Source organism: Lipotes vexillifer, unplaced genomic scaffold, assembly GCF_000442215.2.
Source record: "Lipotes vexillifer unplaced genomic scaffold, Lipotes_vexillifer_v1.1 scaffold687, whole genome shotgun sequence".
In the NCBI taxonomy this organism is placed as follows: Eukaryota; Metazoa; Chordata; class Mammalia; order Artiodactyla; family Lipotidae; genus Lipotes; species Lipotes vexillifer.
In genome coordinates, this window is record NW_006782674.1 from 1186549 (window position 1) to 1201620 (window position 15072).

At 38.9% G+C, this 15072-nt stretch overlaps 1 protein-coding gene across 1 annotated transcript in view; it reads right to left on the reverse strand.

Annotated features, from left to right (window-relative positions):
- The window catches only part of CHCHD3 (coiled-coil-helix-coiled-coil-helix domain containing 3), a 289976-nt gene that overhangs the window by 59118 nt on the left and 215786 nt on the right, over positions 1 to 15072 (reverse strand). Inside the window, exon 6 of the mRNA XM_007455359.1 lies at positions 1789 to 1859. Coding sequence (XP_007455421.1) covers positions 1789 to 1859 — 71 coding nt within the window. The remainder of the gene's footprint in view (positions 1 to 1788; positions 1860 to 15072) is intronic.

A 15072-nucleotide genomic window follows, 5' to 3' on the forward strand; every position in this document is an offset into this window, starting at 1 on the left:
AAGGAGAAAGGCCCCCGGAGAAACCAACCCTGCTTACACGTTGATCCTGAACTTCCAGCCTCCAGAATTGTGAGAAAACAAACTTCTGCTGTTTAAGCCAGTCAGTCTGTGGCAGCCCTAGCAAACCAGTACACCAATTCATCACTAATTCATGTCTAATCTCTCAGTGACTTTTGCATCCATCCCCTCCTTTTCTCTTTCACTTATAGAGATATCTCATCTGGTATCTCTGGCTTTTTTTCCCCGCACGCCTCCAATCAAACCTCACATCAACTATCAGACTAATTCCTAAAGGGCAACAGAAATTGGGGTACTTACCTGGTCAAACACCTTCCAGTGCCTTGTGGCTAAATGAAGACCAACTTCTTAGCCCAGCAGCTAATGAATGACCCTACCAACCTTTCCAGCTGTATCTCACACCAGTCTCTGTGAGTCAAACCACTGCTCTTACCTAGTTTGTCACCCAACTACTGAAGATGTTTTCGTTGTGAATACCTTTCCTTCCTGACTATTCAATACTCTTCTTCAAGCCTCAACTAAAATACCATCTTCTTTATAATGACTTCATAGATCATTCTAGTCAGAATTGATCTCCTTTAACTTAAATTTTAGTTATTTGTATAGCTATCATCTTACAAGGAAGAAAGACCCAGGGTGCCAAGTCAAAGGTTCTCACAGTACAGAGACCAAAGGTTTAAAAAACTGCTTTAACATTAATGGGAAGGATAAAAACCTAACTTTGAGAATACATATGTAGAGTGCCTTTTAAAATCAAGTCTATCCAATACCATATCTAAATTCTAAAGATAGCACATTAACCTTTAAGAGTGAGATTTATGGCTCATTTTTAGAAGGCCTTTCCCAACTGCCCCTAAAGAGATAATTCACTAAGGAAGACTAAAGGTTTTTGTCTATTTAAAGATGCCTCAAACCATCTTTTTAAAAAGTCTTTTTTTTAATCAACATTAAAATAACACCAATATCCGTTACCACACAAACTGCACTATAGCAGAAAGTAACAACATTCTACCTTAGGGTTTAATCATTTTATCAAATGTTTATAAACATGCCAAGGAAGGAGGTCAGAGCCCAATGCACTCTTTCAACTAAACCTGTCACAGCACCTTTCTGTGCTTCACTAGTTTGCACAAGTGCGACTAACAGAGGTTACACAACAGAACTATTTATACACTCCGGAAAATTCTGCATGATGTTTTCTGACCTAATGTGAGCACTGGAAGCAAAGGGAAAGTACAGGGCTATGGGTCGCAGACACTTTGATCCATCAATTACAGAACATTCATTTAAACATTCCAAGGATTAACACAGGTAGCAATTTAACATCACCCTCATAATCAAGGGCAAGGTAAAGTCTGTGATTTAAATGCTTTCAAGGTACATGTGAAGAAATGAAAACAGCTTAAATGGGAGAAAGGCAGATACCTGTTGGACATGCCCATCATTTTATGATACACAAGTGAATGATTTCTGTGTTTCTATTAATAGAGATAGCAATTTAACATCACCTTCATAATCAATGGTATCCTATCTTATATAGTATTCCAAATGAAAATTCTATCACCATTGCTTTCAATTTCCCCGAGTTCATAAAACTGAGTTGCCACACAGTCATCAAATGCCCATTCCTTGCATTTGAATTCCGCTAGAGCAACATGGATCCAAACACATTTCCAAGTATTCCAGAGGGCTAACGTATCAAAGAGCAATAAAGGTGTATTTTCACCTTGTCAAGAAGGGTAAATAATGATAATACCATTAAAAACTTACTTGAACTTTGCTTCCACCTCCTCAGCAGCTTTCTGGTATTGCTCAGTGGTGACTCTGTAGAACTCTGAGCTCTGTGGATAAAGATCGATAGCAGAGTTTTCAGTATCCAAGAGGATAAAATGTGTGCAAGACCTACGATTTCAAAAAATACATAAAATCTTGTGTCGGCCACTCAAGCAGTAGGAGAAAGATTTCTTGCATGGTAGCATGAATACTTAAAAAAATACATGTAAAGCTACCCATTTAATAACAGTATAGTTGTTGGTATACAGGCTGTAATTAAAGAGTAAATGTTCACATTTGTAATTCATCATTATTTGATCCTTCTGAGAAAATTCCTAACACATTTTTGAAAGATTATTTTGATCTCCCTTATTTGGAATCCACCACTGCAAGATCAAAAGACACTTTGATTGAATATGATAGCCACACACCATACTTACCTATTATTCCAGTGTTCCACCTAGGATATTAAAGGATCATTTCTTTTTACATAGTACATTTATCCTCAAGATGGATTCTTTATGGAGTAGAGTTTGTTCTATCATCTCCATATGACCACAAGAGCATCAACATTTATAACAAATTAATCAGTAAGAACGGGTGCAGATTTAGGTAATTTTTATTAAAAAAATGTTTCAATATTACATGAATGAACACATAAGCAACATAAATCAAGTTGTAAGAGCAAAGTAATGCCTTTCCTGGGGCAGCAAAATTAAAAATGATCCATTCTGGCTAGCTACTGTGAAACCTGTCTTACTGCAGAGGGTGGCCTAAATGACCCTATGAGTCTTCAGACTCCATGAAATACCCTGCAAAATGCATCACAGTGCAAAGGAACAAAATGCATCACAGTGCAAAGGAACAAAATGCAATAGACCCCAAAATGCAGTCTACTGTGTCCCTTCATTCCCTAATCACTCAGGTTTCACATGCATGACTTGGGGTAGTTTATTTTTTAATAAATCATTGTTGGTTGGTAAGAAAATGAAAATGAAATCCTCTTCACACCAGTGACCCCTTTGCATTTAACAATCTGGGTTGCCCAAGGACAGTCACATCCAGGTTTGTTGGATGTAGATAAAATCAATAGGTATGTGATTAGACAGCAGACTCAGGATAGCTGGAGCAATGGACAGGTCACCATTTGAGATGATGAATGGCTTTCTATCAACCTAGAGTCCCCTATGATGCTAACATTTACTATAATCTTATTTGGGCTGCGATTTATCTTTCTTGCACCTGATCAATAAAGATGAACAGAACAGTTGTAAGGATCGATTGTAATTTTTTATCATTTTCAAGCACAAAGGTGTATTTCTGACATGAAGACAATATTTACATGTACTGCTTCTGCATTTTTTAGATTGCAATGTGAGTGATCAACTGCACCAGTCCATATGCCAAGAAGTTTTAATTCATTGGTAGGTCTCGAGCTATCAAAAAGCCATTTGTCTCCTCCGATATTTTACTTTAGGTTGTGTCACTCCTTCGTATCAATTCCACTTACGAGGTTTTTCTTTCCTTTAAAATACACACCAGTCACAACACGCTCTTTTGCAATGTTTAGTTTCAGCTTTTCTTCGAACGCTTCTAACAAAGAGGGCAGCAAAAAGGCAGTTATAATGGACCACTAACAATGATAAGAAGCTCCCCACGTTACTATGATGAACTGTCAAACAGGCATTATGTTACTGAATCATCTATTAAAATGCCAGCAAAACAAAATATTTTTGCTCCTTTTAAACACTGAAACTGTAACGTCTGGGACCAGACTGAAAGATCTGGTCTCTGGTTCTGTTCAGTGACCCTGAGCAAACAACCTCCCCCAGCTTCCGTTCCAGTGTTCCTAATCTGTAAAATATGGATGATACTAGCCCTGCTTATCTCTGCCAAAGCTGTGGCAGAAATCAAATAAGATAGGCAAGAGAGCTAAGAAACCTGCTCAGTGTTTTTGCAGGGTAAGATTAACATCCAAATAAAAGAATTTTGGAGGAAAAGAACTGATTTGGGCAATTCCATTCTGGGTACAAATTCAAAATTATCAATATAGAATGATACACAAAAGCAAGACTTCTGCCATAATACAGAGAGCTCCCTTCTGCTCTGTAATGCCAAATGTAGATTAAACTGCTAACTTTGTCAAACTTTCTCCTTCAATGTTAAACACACCCAAAAAAAACCCTGTACCTGTGATGCCTGCAAACCTAGAATATCATTTCTTAAAGTTTTAGGTTTATTTATGCTCCATATTTCTAGCTCAGTGACCAGTTTCTGACACTGCATAAATGTAACAAAGAAAAGTCCCCAAGAGGCAACACCATATAACTAAGAAAATAAACACAAATATGCCCAACATCTATATGTAGACAGTGTTTAATTCATTAAGTATTTACTTATTCATTCAACAAAATTAAATCTTTATTATCCCAATAAGTCCATCTTGGAAAACTAGATCCTCAAAAAGCTTTCCATCTGCTACAGGAGAAAAGAAAAATAATTATAACAAAAGGTCACAAATGTTAAGCTAAAAGTGGTACACAATGTTAATGGAGTTCAGAAAAAGTAGAGATCTCTTTTGACCTGAGAAAATACTTTTACAAATGAACAACTATGCGAAAAACAAAACAAAACCCCAAACCAAAAACATTCCCAATATGTCTGCCAGCAGGAGAAAGGATAAATATATATTGGGTATTCATAAAATGGATATCTATCTATATAATGATGAAAAAGAATGAATCAGACATACACGTGGGGCAAAAAAAGCAAGTTGTAGATATGATACTGTACAATGCAATTTATGTTACTTTGGATGAAAAAGGGCAAATAATGAAACAGGATCAGTAAAGAGCAAATTCTATGGATTAACTCTAAGTGGTGGCAGTTATGTGTGGGTGGTAAAAGAGGATGAGAGGGGCAGAGTGCCATAAAGGAAGGGAACAGGGGGACTTCACTGCACTGTCACGTTTTCAAAAATGAGGTGTGGTACCCATCCAGTTGTTACACTGGTCATAAATACTTTGTGATACATACAAAAATTGTGTTACTCCCCCTCACTCCCCAAAGGTTCTAACAACAACAACAAATGCTTCAGTAGAACTAGAACATAAAAGTACGAGTGAGGAATACATGCTGAAGAGGTTAGGTGAGTGGAGATAGATTCTTATGCTAAGATAGATTCTGCAATGCTAAGCTATTGCAGAGTGTTTACACATTACTAAACAAAAGTACCTTTTCCTCAACTGTGTCTTATGTAATCATTTTAGACTTACAGAAAGGGGGCAAAAATAGAAGAAGGTTCCTGTATATACTTCACTCAGCTTCCCTTCATGCCAACACCTTAGATGATCATAGTACAATTATCAAAACTAATAAACTAACAATGTCACAATACTAGAGAGTAGCAGCAAATAAATTACAGACTTTATTTGTATTTTTCCAAATTTCCTTCTTTTTCTAGTGCAGGATCTAGTCCCGGGCCCTGTGTGGCATTCAGCTGTCACAGCTTCCTTGTCTCCTCTCGTCTGTGACAGTGCCTCAGTCTTGCCTTCTCTTTTATGACCTCAACACTCCCGAAGAACACTGGTCAGATGTTTCGTAGAATGAGGCGCAATTTGGGCCTGTTAGATGTTTTCTCATGATTAGACTGACACTATCATGGTTATAGGGAAGGATACCACAGAAGTGACGTGCCCTTCTCCACACGTTGCATCCCCGGCTACATTACATTACATCAATAGATCGTTTTACTGGTGCTGTTGATCTTGACCACTTGATTAAAGTGGTGCCTAAGGGTTTCTCCATAGCAAAGTTACTATTTTTCCTGTTGTAATCAATATCTTACAGGAGATTCTTTGAGATTATGCAAATACACTGTTTCACCTTAAACTTTTGCCATCAGTTTTTTTGCCGTACGTGGGCCTCTCACTGTTGTGGAGCACAGGCTCCTGACGCGCAGGCTCAGCAGCCATGGCTCACGGGCCCAGCCGCTCCGCGGCATGTAGGATGTTCCCGGACCAGGGCACGAACCCATGTCCCCTGCATCGGCAGGCGGACTCTCAACCACTGCACCACCAGGGAAGCCCCATTAATTTTTAAATGACATTATTGCATATTTAGACCTTACTGATATAATGACAATCTTCATTGACTCTCTTGCTCAATAATGAAAACAGTAGCCTCAGAGGAAAAGCCTTCAAAAACAAAAATCTTCAAAGAGTGGGTAGCTATTCTTAGAAAAGTATAAATTCCCTACATCCTGATTAATATGGAACAGGAGGTAAACATGGAGCTATAGAGGGGCAGATCTGAGTCAGGCAAAGCACACGTACCTCCCCTATTCACTGTCAATAACTGAGAGGGCCTAGGTTTGCACTGCGGGAACCTCCCTCCTGCCACACAGGTCAATCTTTATCACCGTAAAGACGTAACTGTCCACTGTCGGGAGGAAGAGGCAGATGGGCTATTGCAAGGATTGGGAAAAGGGGGGAAGGGGTGAGTGGTTTCAGATGCCCCTTCAGGGGGTGCCTGAGCTCCAGATCCAGGTTTTCAGGAAGTTGCCCCAACTCCTGCCCTTCTATTTTGTGAGCCCTTGGTAAAAGGAATGGGGACCACCCACTTCAGAACCATCTGCAGAGCTTGTGAAACTGCAGACTCCTGGGCCACACCCTGAACCTGAGGATGGGGTCCAGAAGCTGCAAGCTCAGAAGCATCTCAATGACTCTGAACACACACTAAGTTTGGACACTACTGGGTTTCTAGAACAATGAAAGGATAATAAAAATTACTGTTTAGCGTACCATTCAAAGTGAAAAATCAGTGTTTTTGAAGAATTACGGCAAAACTATTTTCCACAACTGAATATAGCTATAATTTTTACAAAGATGCTCCAAATTAGGGAGTCTGCTGGTACTGTCCACAAGTCACTGATGGACCCAAAACTGCCCAAGAGCTCTGAGTCTTGCCTTCCACTGCTGCAATGTTCTTCCTCTGAACTGGTACTCACCGTAATTTTCAGAAGCGTTGCTTTCGTTATCTGTGTTGTCTTGAGATGGCCATAGGTTGTACATGCTGCTGTTTTTGTTTACTAATTGTAAATTATTTTTACTTTAATGTCATCCTTATAACTAAATTTGTGGTTATTTGGTTAACCAACCCTACAGTTTGTAGTAGTACATACTTACATTAATTGTATTTTTGTCTGATCATTTTCTATAATAGTCAAATTTTAAGACCTGTGTGGTCAGTGTTTCTAATAAGTAACATCCACACTGCTATTTTCAAAGAAGATGGAGATATATATACGGACACATACACACACACCCTCCAAACACTGTTGCATACCACTGTAGACAAGTGGTATGAGAGAAACAACCTGGTGAGATGACCTTAAATAAAGAGACTCAAAAAGAAGAGGTAGAGGAAGGTGCCCGTGATCTGACAGGGGGGCCTTTCAATGAATGATCACTGCTTTGGACACGGCCACATTATTTCTATGCCAGTGAGGTCCTTTACAACCTAAAATTCAAAAATTCTTCATTCATATTCATTCTGCATAGTTTCCTGCTCCATCAATGGCAGGAAAAATACTTGACATGTTTTGTCCAGCGGTAATACGAACTTGTGGCAGGTAAATGTGATTTAAATCAAATATTAAAACTCTAATTCACTAGTTTCTTCCTTTAAAACATGAATTCTTATTTGATACAAGCATAAAACATGTTTTCCACCAAGATTCTCTTTGAGAAGGTAGATCTTATAAATTCAAAATAGAATGACAGTATCTTTCAGTATATTAGCACTATCAAAAATCTGATTAAAGGCTTATCTATTTTTTTGTCAAAGATAAGTGAAAGGAGTTGTAGGAGGTGAACTATCTGCAAAATAACATCATTCTAGATCTGGGAGATGTTTCTGTCACCTATATTAGAGGACAATGCATCACTGGAAACAACAGGCATTTTCATTTTCTATATCAAAATATCTTCCATCTAAGGCACCAGGAACCAGTTACTAAATACACAGGCAACAAACTGAGTTAGGGTGACTGAATGCTCCATTGAACATAACTTTTAAAACGTTTCATTTAAAACACATGAATATGCTGTCCACGACACTCTGCACTTAGGTGAGTGATTCTTAGCAGAACAGCGAGGTGGTAAAGAGCATGCACTTTGGAGCCAGACTGACAAGTCACAGCTCCACCCTTGTAGAATGGAACACAAGAGCTGTCTACCATCTGTGAAAAGGGGAGGGTAACACTAAAGACCAACAAGACTCTTTGGGGGATTAAATATGATAATTCGTATACAGCTCTTCGAATACTCTGCAACAACGTAAATGGACAAAGAATTTGAAAAAGAATAGATACAAGTATATGCATAACTGAATCACTTCACTGTACACATTACTGTCACATTATTAACACATTATTGTCAATCAACTCTACTCCAATATAAAAGAAAAAGAAAAAAAAAAAGAAACAGTTCAGGCAGTGAGAGAATGAGCTTCTGTAAGTGGCCTTGACATTCCTCCTCAAAACCCTTTAAAAAAAGAACAAAACGTAGCAAAAAATAAATATATAAATCCCCCCAAAAAAGTCTACAAATAATAAATGCTGGAGGGTGAAGAAAAAGGAACCCTCCTACACTGTTGGTGGGAATGTAAATTTGTACAGCCACTATGGAAAGAGTACGGAGGTTCCTTAAAAAACTAAAAATACAGTTACCATATGACCTTGCATCCCATTCCTGGGCATATATCTGGAGAAAATGCTAACTCCAAAAGATACATTCACGCCTATGTTCACAGCAGCACTATGTACAACAGCCAAGACATGGAATCAACCTAAATGTCCATCAACAGATGAATGCACAAAGGAGATGTGGTACATATCTACAATGGAATATTACTCAGCCATAAAAAGGAATGAAGTAATGCCATTTGCAACAACATGGATGGACCTAGAGATTATCATATTAAGTAAAGTAAGTCAGACAGAGAAAGACAAATATCACATATCACTCACATATGGAATCTGAAAAAAATGATACAAATGAACTTATTTCCAAAGCAGAAATAGACTCACAGACACAGAAAACAAACTTATGGTTACCAAAGGGGATAGTGGGGGCGGGGGGGAGAAATAAATTAGGAGTTTGGGATTAACATACACACACTACTATATATAAAAGAGGTAATCAACAAAGACCTACTGTATAGCACAGGGAACTCTGCTCAATATTTTGGAATAACCTAATAGAAAAGAATCTGAAAAAGAACATAAATATATATATGTATACCAAATCACCTGAAACTAACACAACATTGTAAATTAACAATACTTCAGTTTAAAAAAAAAACATGTTTTTATTATGATGACCTGATATGCATTAAAACTTTACTCACAGCAATTAAAAAAACAACGCAATAAGGACCAACAGGACTCTGGGGGATTAAATACGATAACTCATAAAAAGCTCTTTGGGGCTTCCCTGGTGGTGCAGTGGTTAAGAATCCACCTGTCAATGCAGGGCGCACGGGTTTGAGCCCTGGTCCAGGAAGATCCCACATGCCACGGAGCAACTAAGCCCGTGCACCAAAACTACTGAGCCTGTGCTCTAGAGCCTGAGAGCCACAGCTACTGAGCTACATGCCACAACTACTGAAGCCCACATGCCTAGAGCCCATGCTCTGCAACAAGAGAAGCCACCGCAATGAGAAGCCCGCACACCGCAAGGAAGAGTAGCCCCTGCTCGCCACAACTAGAGAAAGCCCATGCGCAGCAACGAAGACCCAACGCAGCCAAAAATAAATAAATTAATTAAACAAAATTTTTTTTAAAAGCTCTTTGAATAGTACCTGGGACAACACATGGTGAGCATTATAGGAGTGCTACCCATTATTAAAATTTATTTGAACATTATTTAAACAGTAAAAAAAAAAAAAAGTACACAGTGTTTGGTAAATTTTTTCAAAACCCATTTAAAAAAAAAACATTTTAACAAAAATTTAAATCTTTTAAAAACAAAAATCTTTTCTTCCATTAAATCAAACATTACTGAATTTTTATTACATTGCTCATCTGTTCTGTTTTTCTGTTCCTTAAGATAAATGGGAACTGTAAAGACAATAGCTGGGCAGTGTTGGGAATGTTACTGGCTGTAAAAAATAAAAATAAAAAGTGTGTGTGTGTGCGTGCATATATACACACATATGGTGACACTAGCCCATATAAAAATCAAACCAATAACTTTTGACCTTATCCCAATGAAATCCACTTAACTAAATTAAACAGCAAAGTATTTTAATGTGAGGACTTCCCAGGGCCTTTTTACTACGCACTGTAAACCTCCAATATGAGAAATACTGTTCATGATGACCCCCAAACTGATTTCCTCATGGAACCTTTTTATCACGGATCATCTTGAAGGAACAAAATCCCCTTAAATGGTCCATGTGCAATGCTGATTTAAAGAAAAGTCCAAACACTATTTCAACCCTGCACTTCTTGATGTGCAACTTTTCCCATCTCAGAGCAACATTTTCTTATGGGTTATTTTTGTATGTATTCTTTTTTTTTTGCGGTACGCGGGCCTCTCACTGTTGTGGCCTCTCCCGTTGCGGAGCACAGGCTCCGGACGCACAGGTTCAGTGGCCATGGCTCACGGGCGCAGCCACTCCGCGGCATGTGGGATCCTCCCGGACCGGGGCACGAACCCATGTCCCCTGCATTGGCAGGCGGACTCTCAACCACTGCACCACCAGGGAAGCCCATTATGGGTTATTTTTAAAACTAATGTTCAAAAGATAAGGAAAGAGTAGAAACTGGCGATATTGGAAAATGATTCCAGAACTGATGATGACTTATGGCATCACTTTTTATTAAGTGCTAATAAAAAAGAAATTGCTATCTTGAATCTTAAAAATTTGAGATAAAGTCCTTTAAGAAAATTATTGCTCACCTCTCCCCTGTTTCCTCACAGCCCTGTGGCAGACTACAAGAATGGTCACAATTCTTTTTTTTTTTTTTAATTTATTGATTTTATTTATTTTTGGCTGTGTTGGGTCTTCGTTGCTGCACGCGGGCTTTCTCTAGTTGTGGCGAATGGGGGCTACTCTTCATGGTGGTGCGTGGGCTTCTCATTGTGGTGACTTCTCTTGTTGCAAAGTGCGGGCTCTAGGTGTGCAGGTTCAGTAGTTGTGGCTCATGGGCTTAGTTGCTCCGTAGCATGTGGGATCTTCCCGGACCAGGGCACGAACCCGGGTCCCCTGCATCAGCAGGTGGACTCTCAACCACTGCGCCACCAGGGAAGCCCAGGCAGGCGGATTCTTAACCATCGTGCCACCAGGGAAGTCTCTGGTCACAATTCTTTACTCTTTTCTATATTCATGTCCTTTGGTGACACTTTATAGCTTCCCTCATCATGAAAGGGTGAAATCTATTTCCCCACCCCTTCAATCCAGGCTGTGCTTGTGACCTGCTCTGGCCAACAGACTGTGACAGACGCGATGAAGTGCCAGTTCTAAACCCAGGAGTCTCTCTTGGAACCCTACTGAGGTGCCACATCAATAAGCCCAAGCTAGCCTGCTGGAGAAGGAGAGACTACAAGTCTTCCCGGCTGAGGCCATCCTAGACCAGCCAAACCTCAACCAACTCAGCAAGAGTGAGCCCAGCCAAGCCCAGAAGAACTGCCCAGCTGATGGCAGCCCAAATTGGTGACACACCTGCAGAATCATGAGGTAAATAAATGGTGACTGCTTGAAGTCACTAAGTTGGGGGTGGTTTCCTATACAGTAAAATTGAACTGATTCGTGCCCTTTCTCTGTACTCTCACAGCACCACAGACTTGTATCAGAGCACTTGCCACACTGTACCAGCAATGCTTGTTCACCTGTTGTCTCTCCAGCTAGCCCGTAAGTTCCCCCAAAGCAGGTATCTTGTCCCATTTATCATTATACTTAGCGCGCTCAGTCTACATGACACACAAAACTTACTGAAATAATGTTAGAGTAACCTATTCATCTTAAGCTGCATTCCAACTTTTGCTCTTATTTAAAACAGGATGGGATAGAGACGAGGTTAAAGTAAATTAAAAAATATAACATGGAATAGGTGCACTACTACATTTATTATGTGTTTCCTACCAAATGGCAAACACTTCAGTCTGCTTTGCTACATAAAAAGGAAATGGATATTGCTGAGGATTGTGTTCAACTGCAGTAACAGTACAGTAATAGTTTAAGCTACAAACAGTAGCATAAGTGAGTTGTTTTTCTCGTGTAATAAGAAATCCAGACATTAGAAACCAGGGCTGATACAGGTGCTATGGACTTCATGAAATTACTAGGCCCTTTTCTGTATTCCTTTCTCAGCCACCCTTAGCATTGTCCCCATGGTCTCAAGATGGCTGTCACACCTCCAGTTATCATGCCCATGTCCTGAAGGTAAATAAGGGAAGAGAAGGCCTCTCCAGAGATTTCCACGCACATCTCTTTAGCCAGAATTATATATCATGCACAAGCCTGGCTGCAAAAGAGTCTGGGAAATTGAGTAATTCTGTTTTCTCACTGCTAGAGTAAAGAAAGAGAAGGACAGCATTTGCAATTGGTGTTTATTGAGCCAATTTATCATACCTGCCACAGACAGCTGAAGAGACAGCACAAAATCATGCACAAAACAGTGTGGTAGATTTCTACAAGCAAGTATTCTAATATTTCTTTCCAATCTCCCTTAAAGTTCTAATTTGGGGGGTGGGGGGATTTACCCATCTGGTATTCTGATATCCAAGAACAAAGTTTTTAGACAGTATAGAAAGGGAACGGGAATCAACAAGAACAGGCATCATTCCCAAATTTCTATGGGCTGGCTGTGGCCCAAGTTTTTGAATGTGTGGTATACTGCCATTTTCCATTTTCAGAGTCTCCTTTTAAAAGTGTATTTTAAAATGCACACGCACAGACACACATTATTGCTAGATTCAAAAAGCATCTTTTCAAGCTCTAAATTAGATCAAAAGAAAACATGCACACATTATTCTTCCAATATTTTCTCACATTCGGAATTTTATTTCTGTTCTATTATAACTAATATGATCACACCTGTTATCATATGAGAAAAGAACAAATCAAAATGGTCACAAGAAAAATGTGTTAACTAGCTCTTATCAGTTCTTTTATAAAATGCTACACAACACAGCATACTGAGGTACAATTCTGGTGGCCTGACACTATTTCTCAGAGGAGACTGATACTCCTACGCACTGTCCATTCAGATGGTGGTGACTCTGCTTATGTTAGAAGAGTGAATGGGAGAAGGAACAAGTCTGACCTTGGATATGAGCAGACTGACCAAAGGTGTGCATCTCCTCTCTCTAAGCTGATGTATAATTACCACCAACAACTGTCAGTCTCCATCCCTCCTATACCCAGCCAAACACAAGCGTTACTCTATCTGGCTAGTTATTTCAAACAAATGTCTAATGTGCACAAACACCAATAAAAGCATTCCTATTGACAATGTCAATAAGAGCATTCCCACTGTTAAGTAGAGAGATTCAGAACTGACTTATTTACACTTTTTGTTATAACACTCGCCCAGGAACTATGTTATAATCTGTAATCAGCTGGGTGCAGGTAAGTATGCTTCCCCCAATATGAAAGCTAAGCATCTGAGGACACGATTTAACGTTGTAAATGCAGCATGGATACAATCCCAGGTCCAGAAGCCCTGAAACAGTCATTTACTGTACGCCATCAGGAGGCCAAAAGGAGTTCATGCTTCCACAACCTTCCTGTCTTTTTACAGAATTACACAGAATCAGAGAGCCTCACTTTTCTCTACCACAACAATTTAAAGAGCTATAGAATTTTTTTTTAAATCACTAATTATATGCTGTCTACAGGAGACCTACTTCAGACCTAGGGACACATACAGACTGAAAGTGAGGGGATGGAAAAAGATATTCCATGCAAATGGAAATCAAAAGAAAGCTGGAGTTGCAATACTCATATCACATAAAATAGACTTTAAAATAAAGAATGTTACAAGAAACAAGGAAGGACACTACATAATGATCAAGGGATCATTCCAAGAAGATATAACAATTATAAATATATATGCACCCAACATAGGAGCACTTCAATACATAAGGCAACTGCTAACAGCTATAAAACAGGAAATTGACAGTAACACAACAGTAGTGGGGGACTCACTTCCACCAATGGACAGATCATCCAAGGAAACAGGGAACTTTAAATGACACAATAGACCAGATAGATTTAATTGATATTTATAGGACATTCCATCCAAAAACAGCAGATTACACTTTCTTCTCAAGTGCACACGGAACATTATCCAGGATAGATCACATCTTGGGTCACAAATGAAGCCTCAATAAATTTAAGAAAATTGAAATCATGTCAAGCATCTTTTCTGACCACAATGCTATAAGATTAGAAATGAATCACAGGGGAAAAAACATAAAAAACACAAACACATGGAGGCTAAACAATACGTTACTAAATAACCAAGAGATCACTGAAGAAATCAAAGAGGAAATCAAAACATACCTAGAGACAAATGAAAATGAAAACACGACAATCCAAAACCTACAGGACGCAGCAAAAGCAGTTCTAAGAGGGAAGTTTATAGCTATACAAGCCTACCTCAAGAAACAAGAAAAATCTCAAATAAACAATCTAACTTAAACTTAACGGAACTAGAGAAAGAAGAACAAAAACCAAAGTTAGCAGGAGGAAAGAAATCATAAAGACCAGAGCAGAAATAAATGAAATAGAAACAAAGAAAACAATAGCAAAGATCAATAAAATTAAAAGCTGCTTCTTTGAGAAGATAAACAAAATTGATACACCATTAGCCAGACTCATCAAGAAAAAAGAGGGAGAGGACTCAAATCAATAAAATTAGAAATGAAAAAGGAGAAGTTACAACAGACACCACAGAAATACAAAGCATCCTAAGAGACTGCTACAAGCAACTCTATGCCAATAAAATGGACAACCTGGAAGAAATGGACAAATTCTTACAAAGGCAGAACCCTCCAAGACTGAACCAGGAAGAAATAGAAAATATGAACAGAACAATCACAAGTAATGAAACTGAGACTGTGATTAAAAATCTTCCAACAAACAGAAGTCCAGGACCAGATGGCTTCACAGGTGAATTCTATCAAACATTTAGAGAAGAGCTAACACCCATCCTTCTCAAACTCTTCCAAAAAACTGCAGAGGAAGGAACACTCCCAAACTCATTCTATG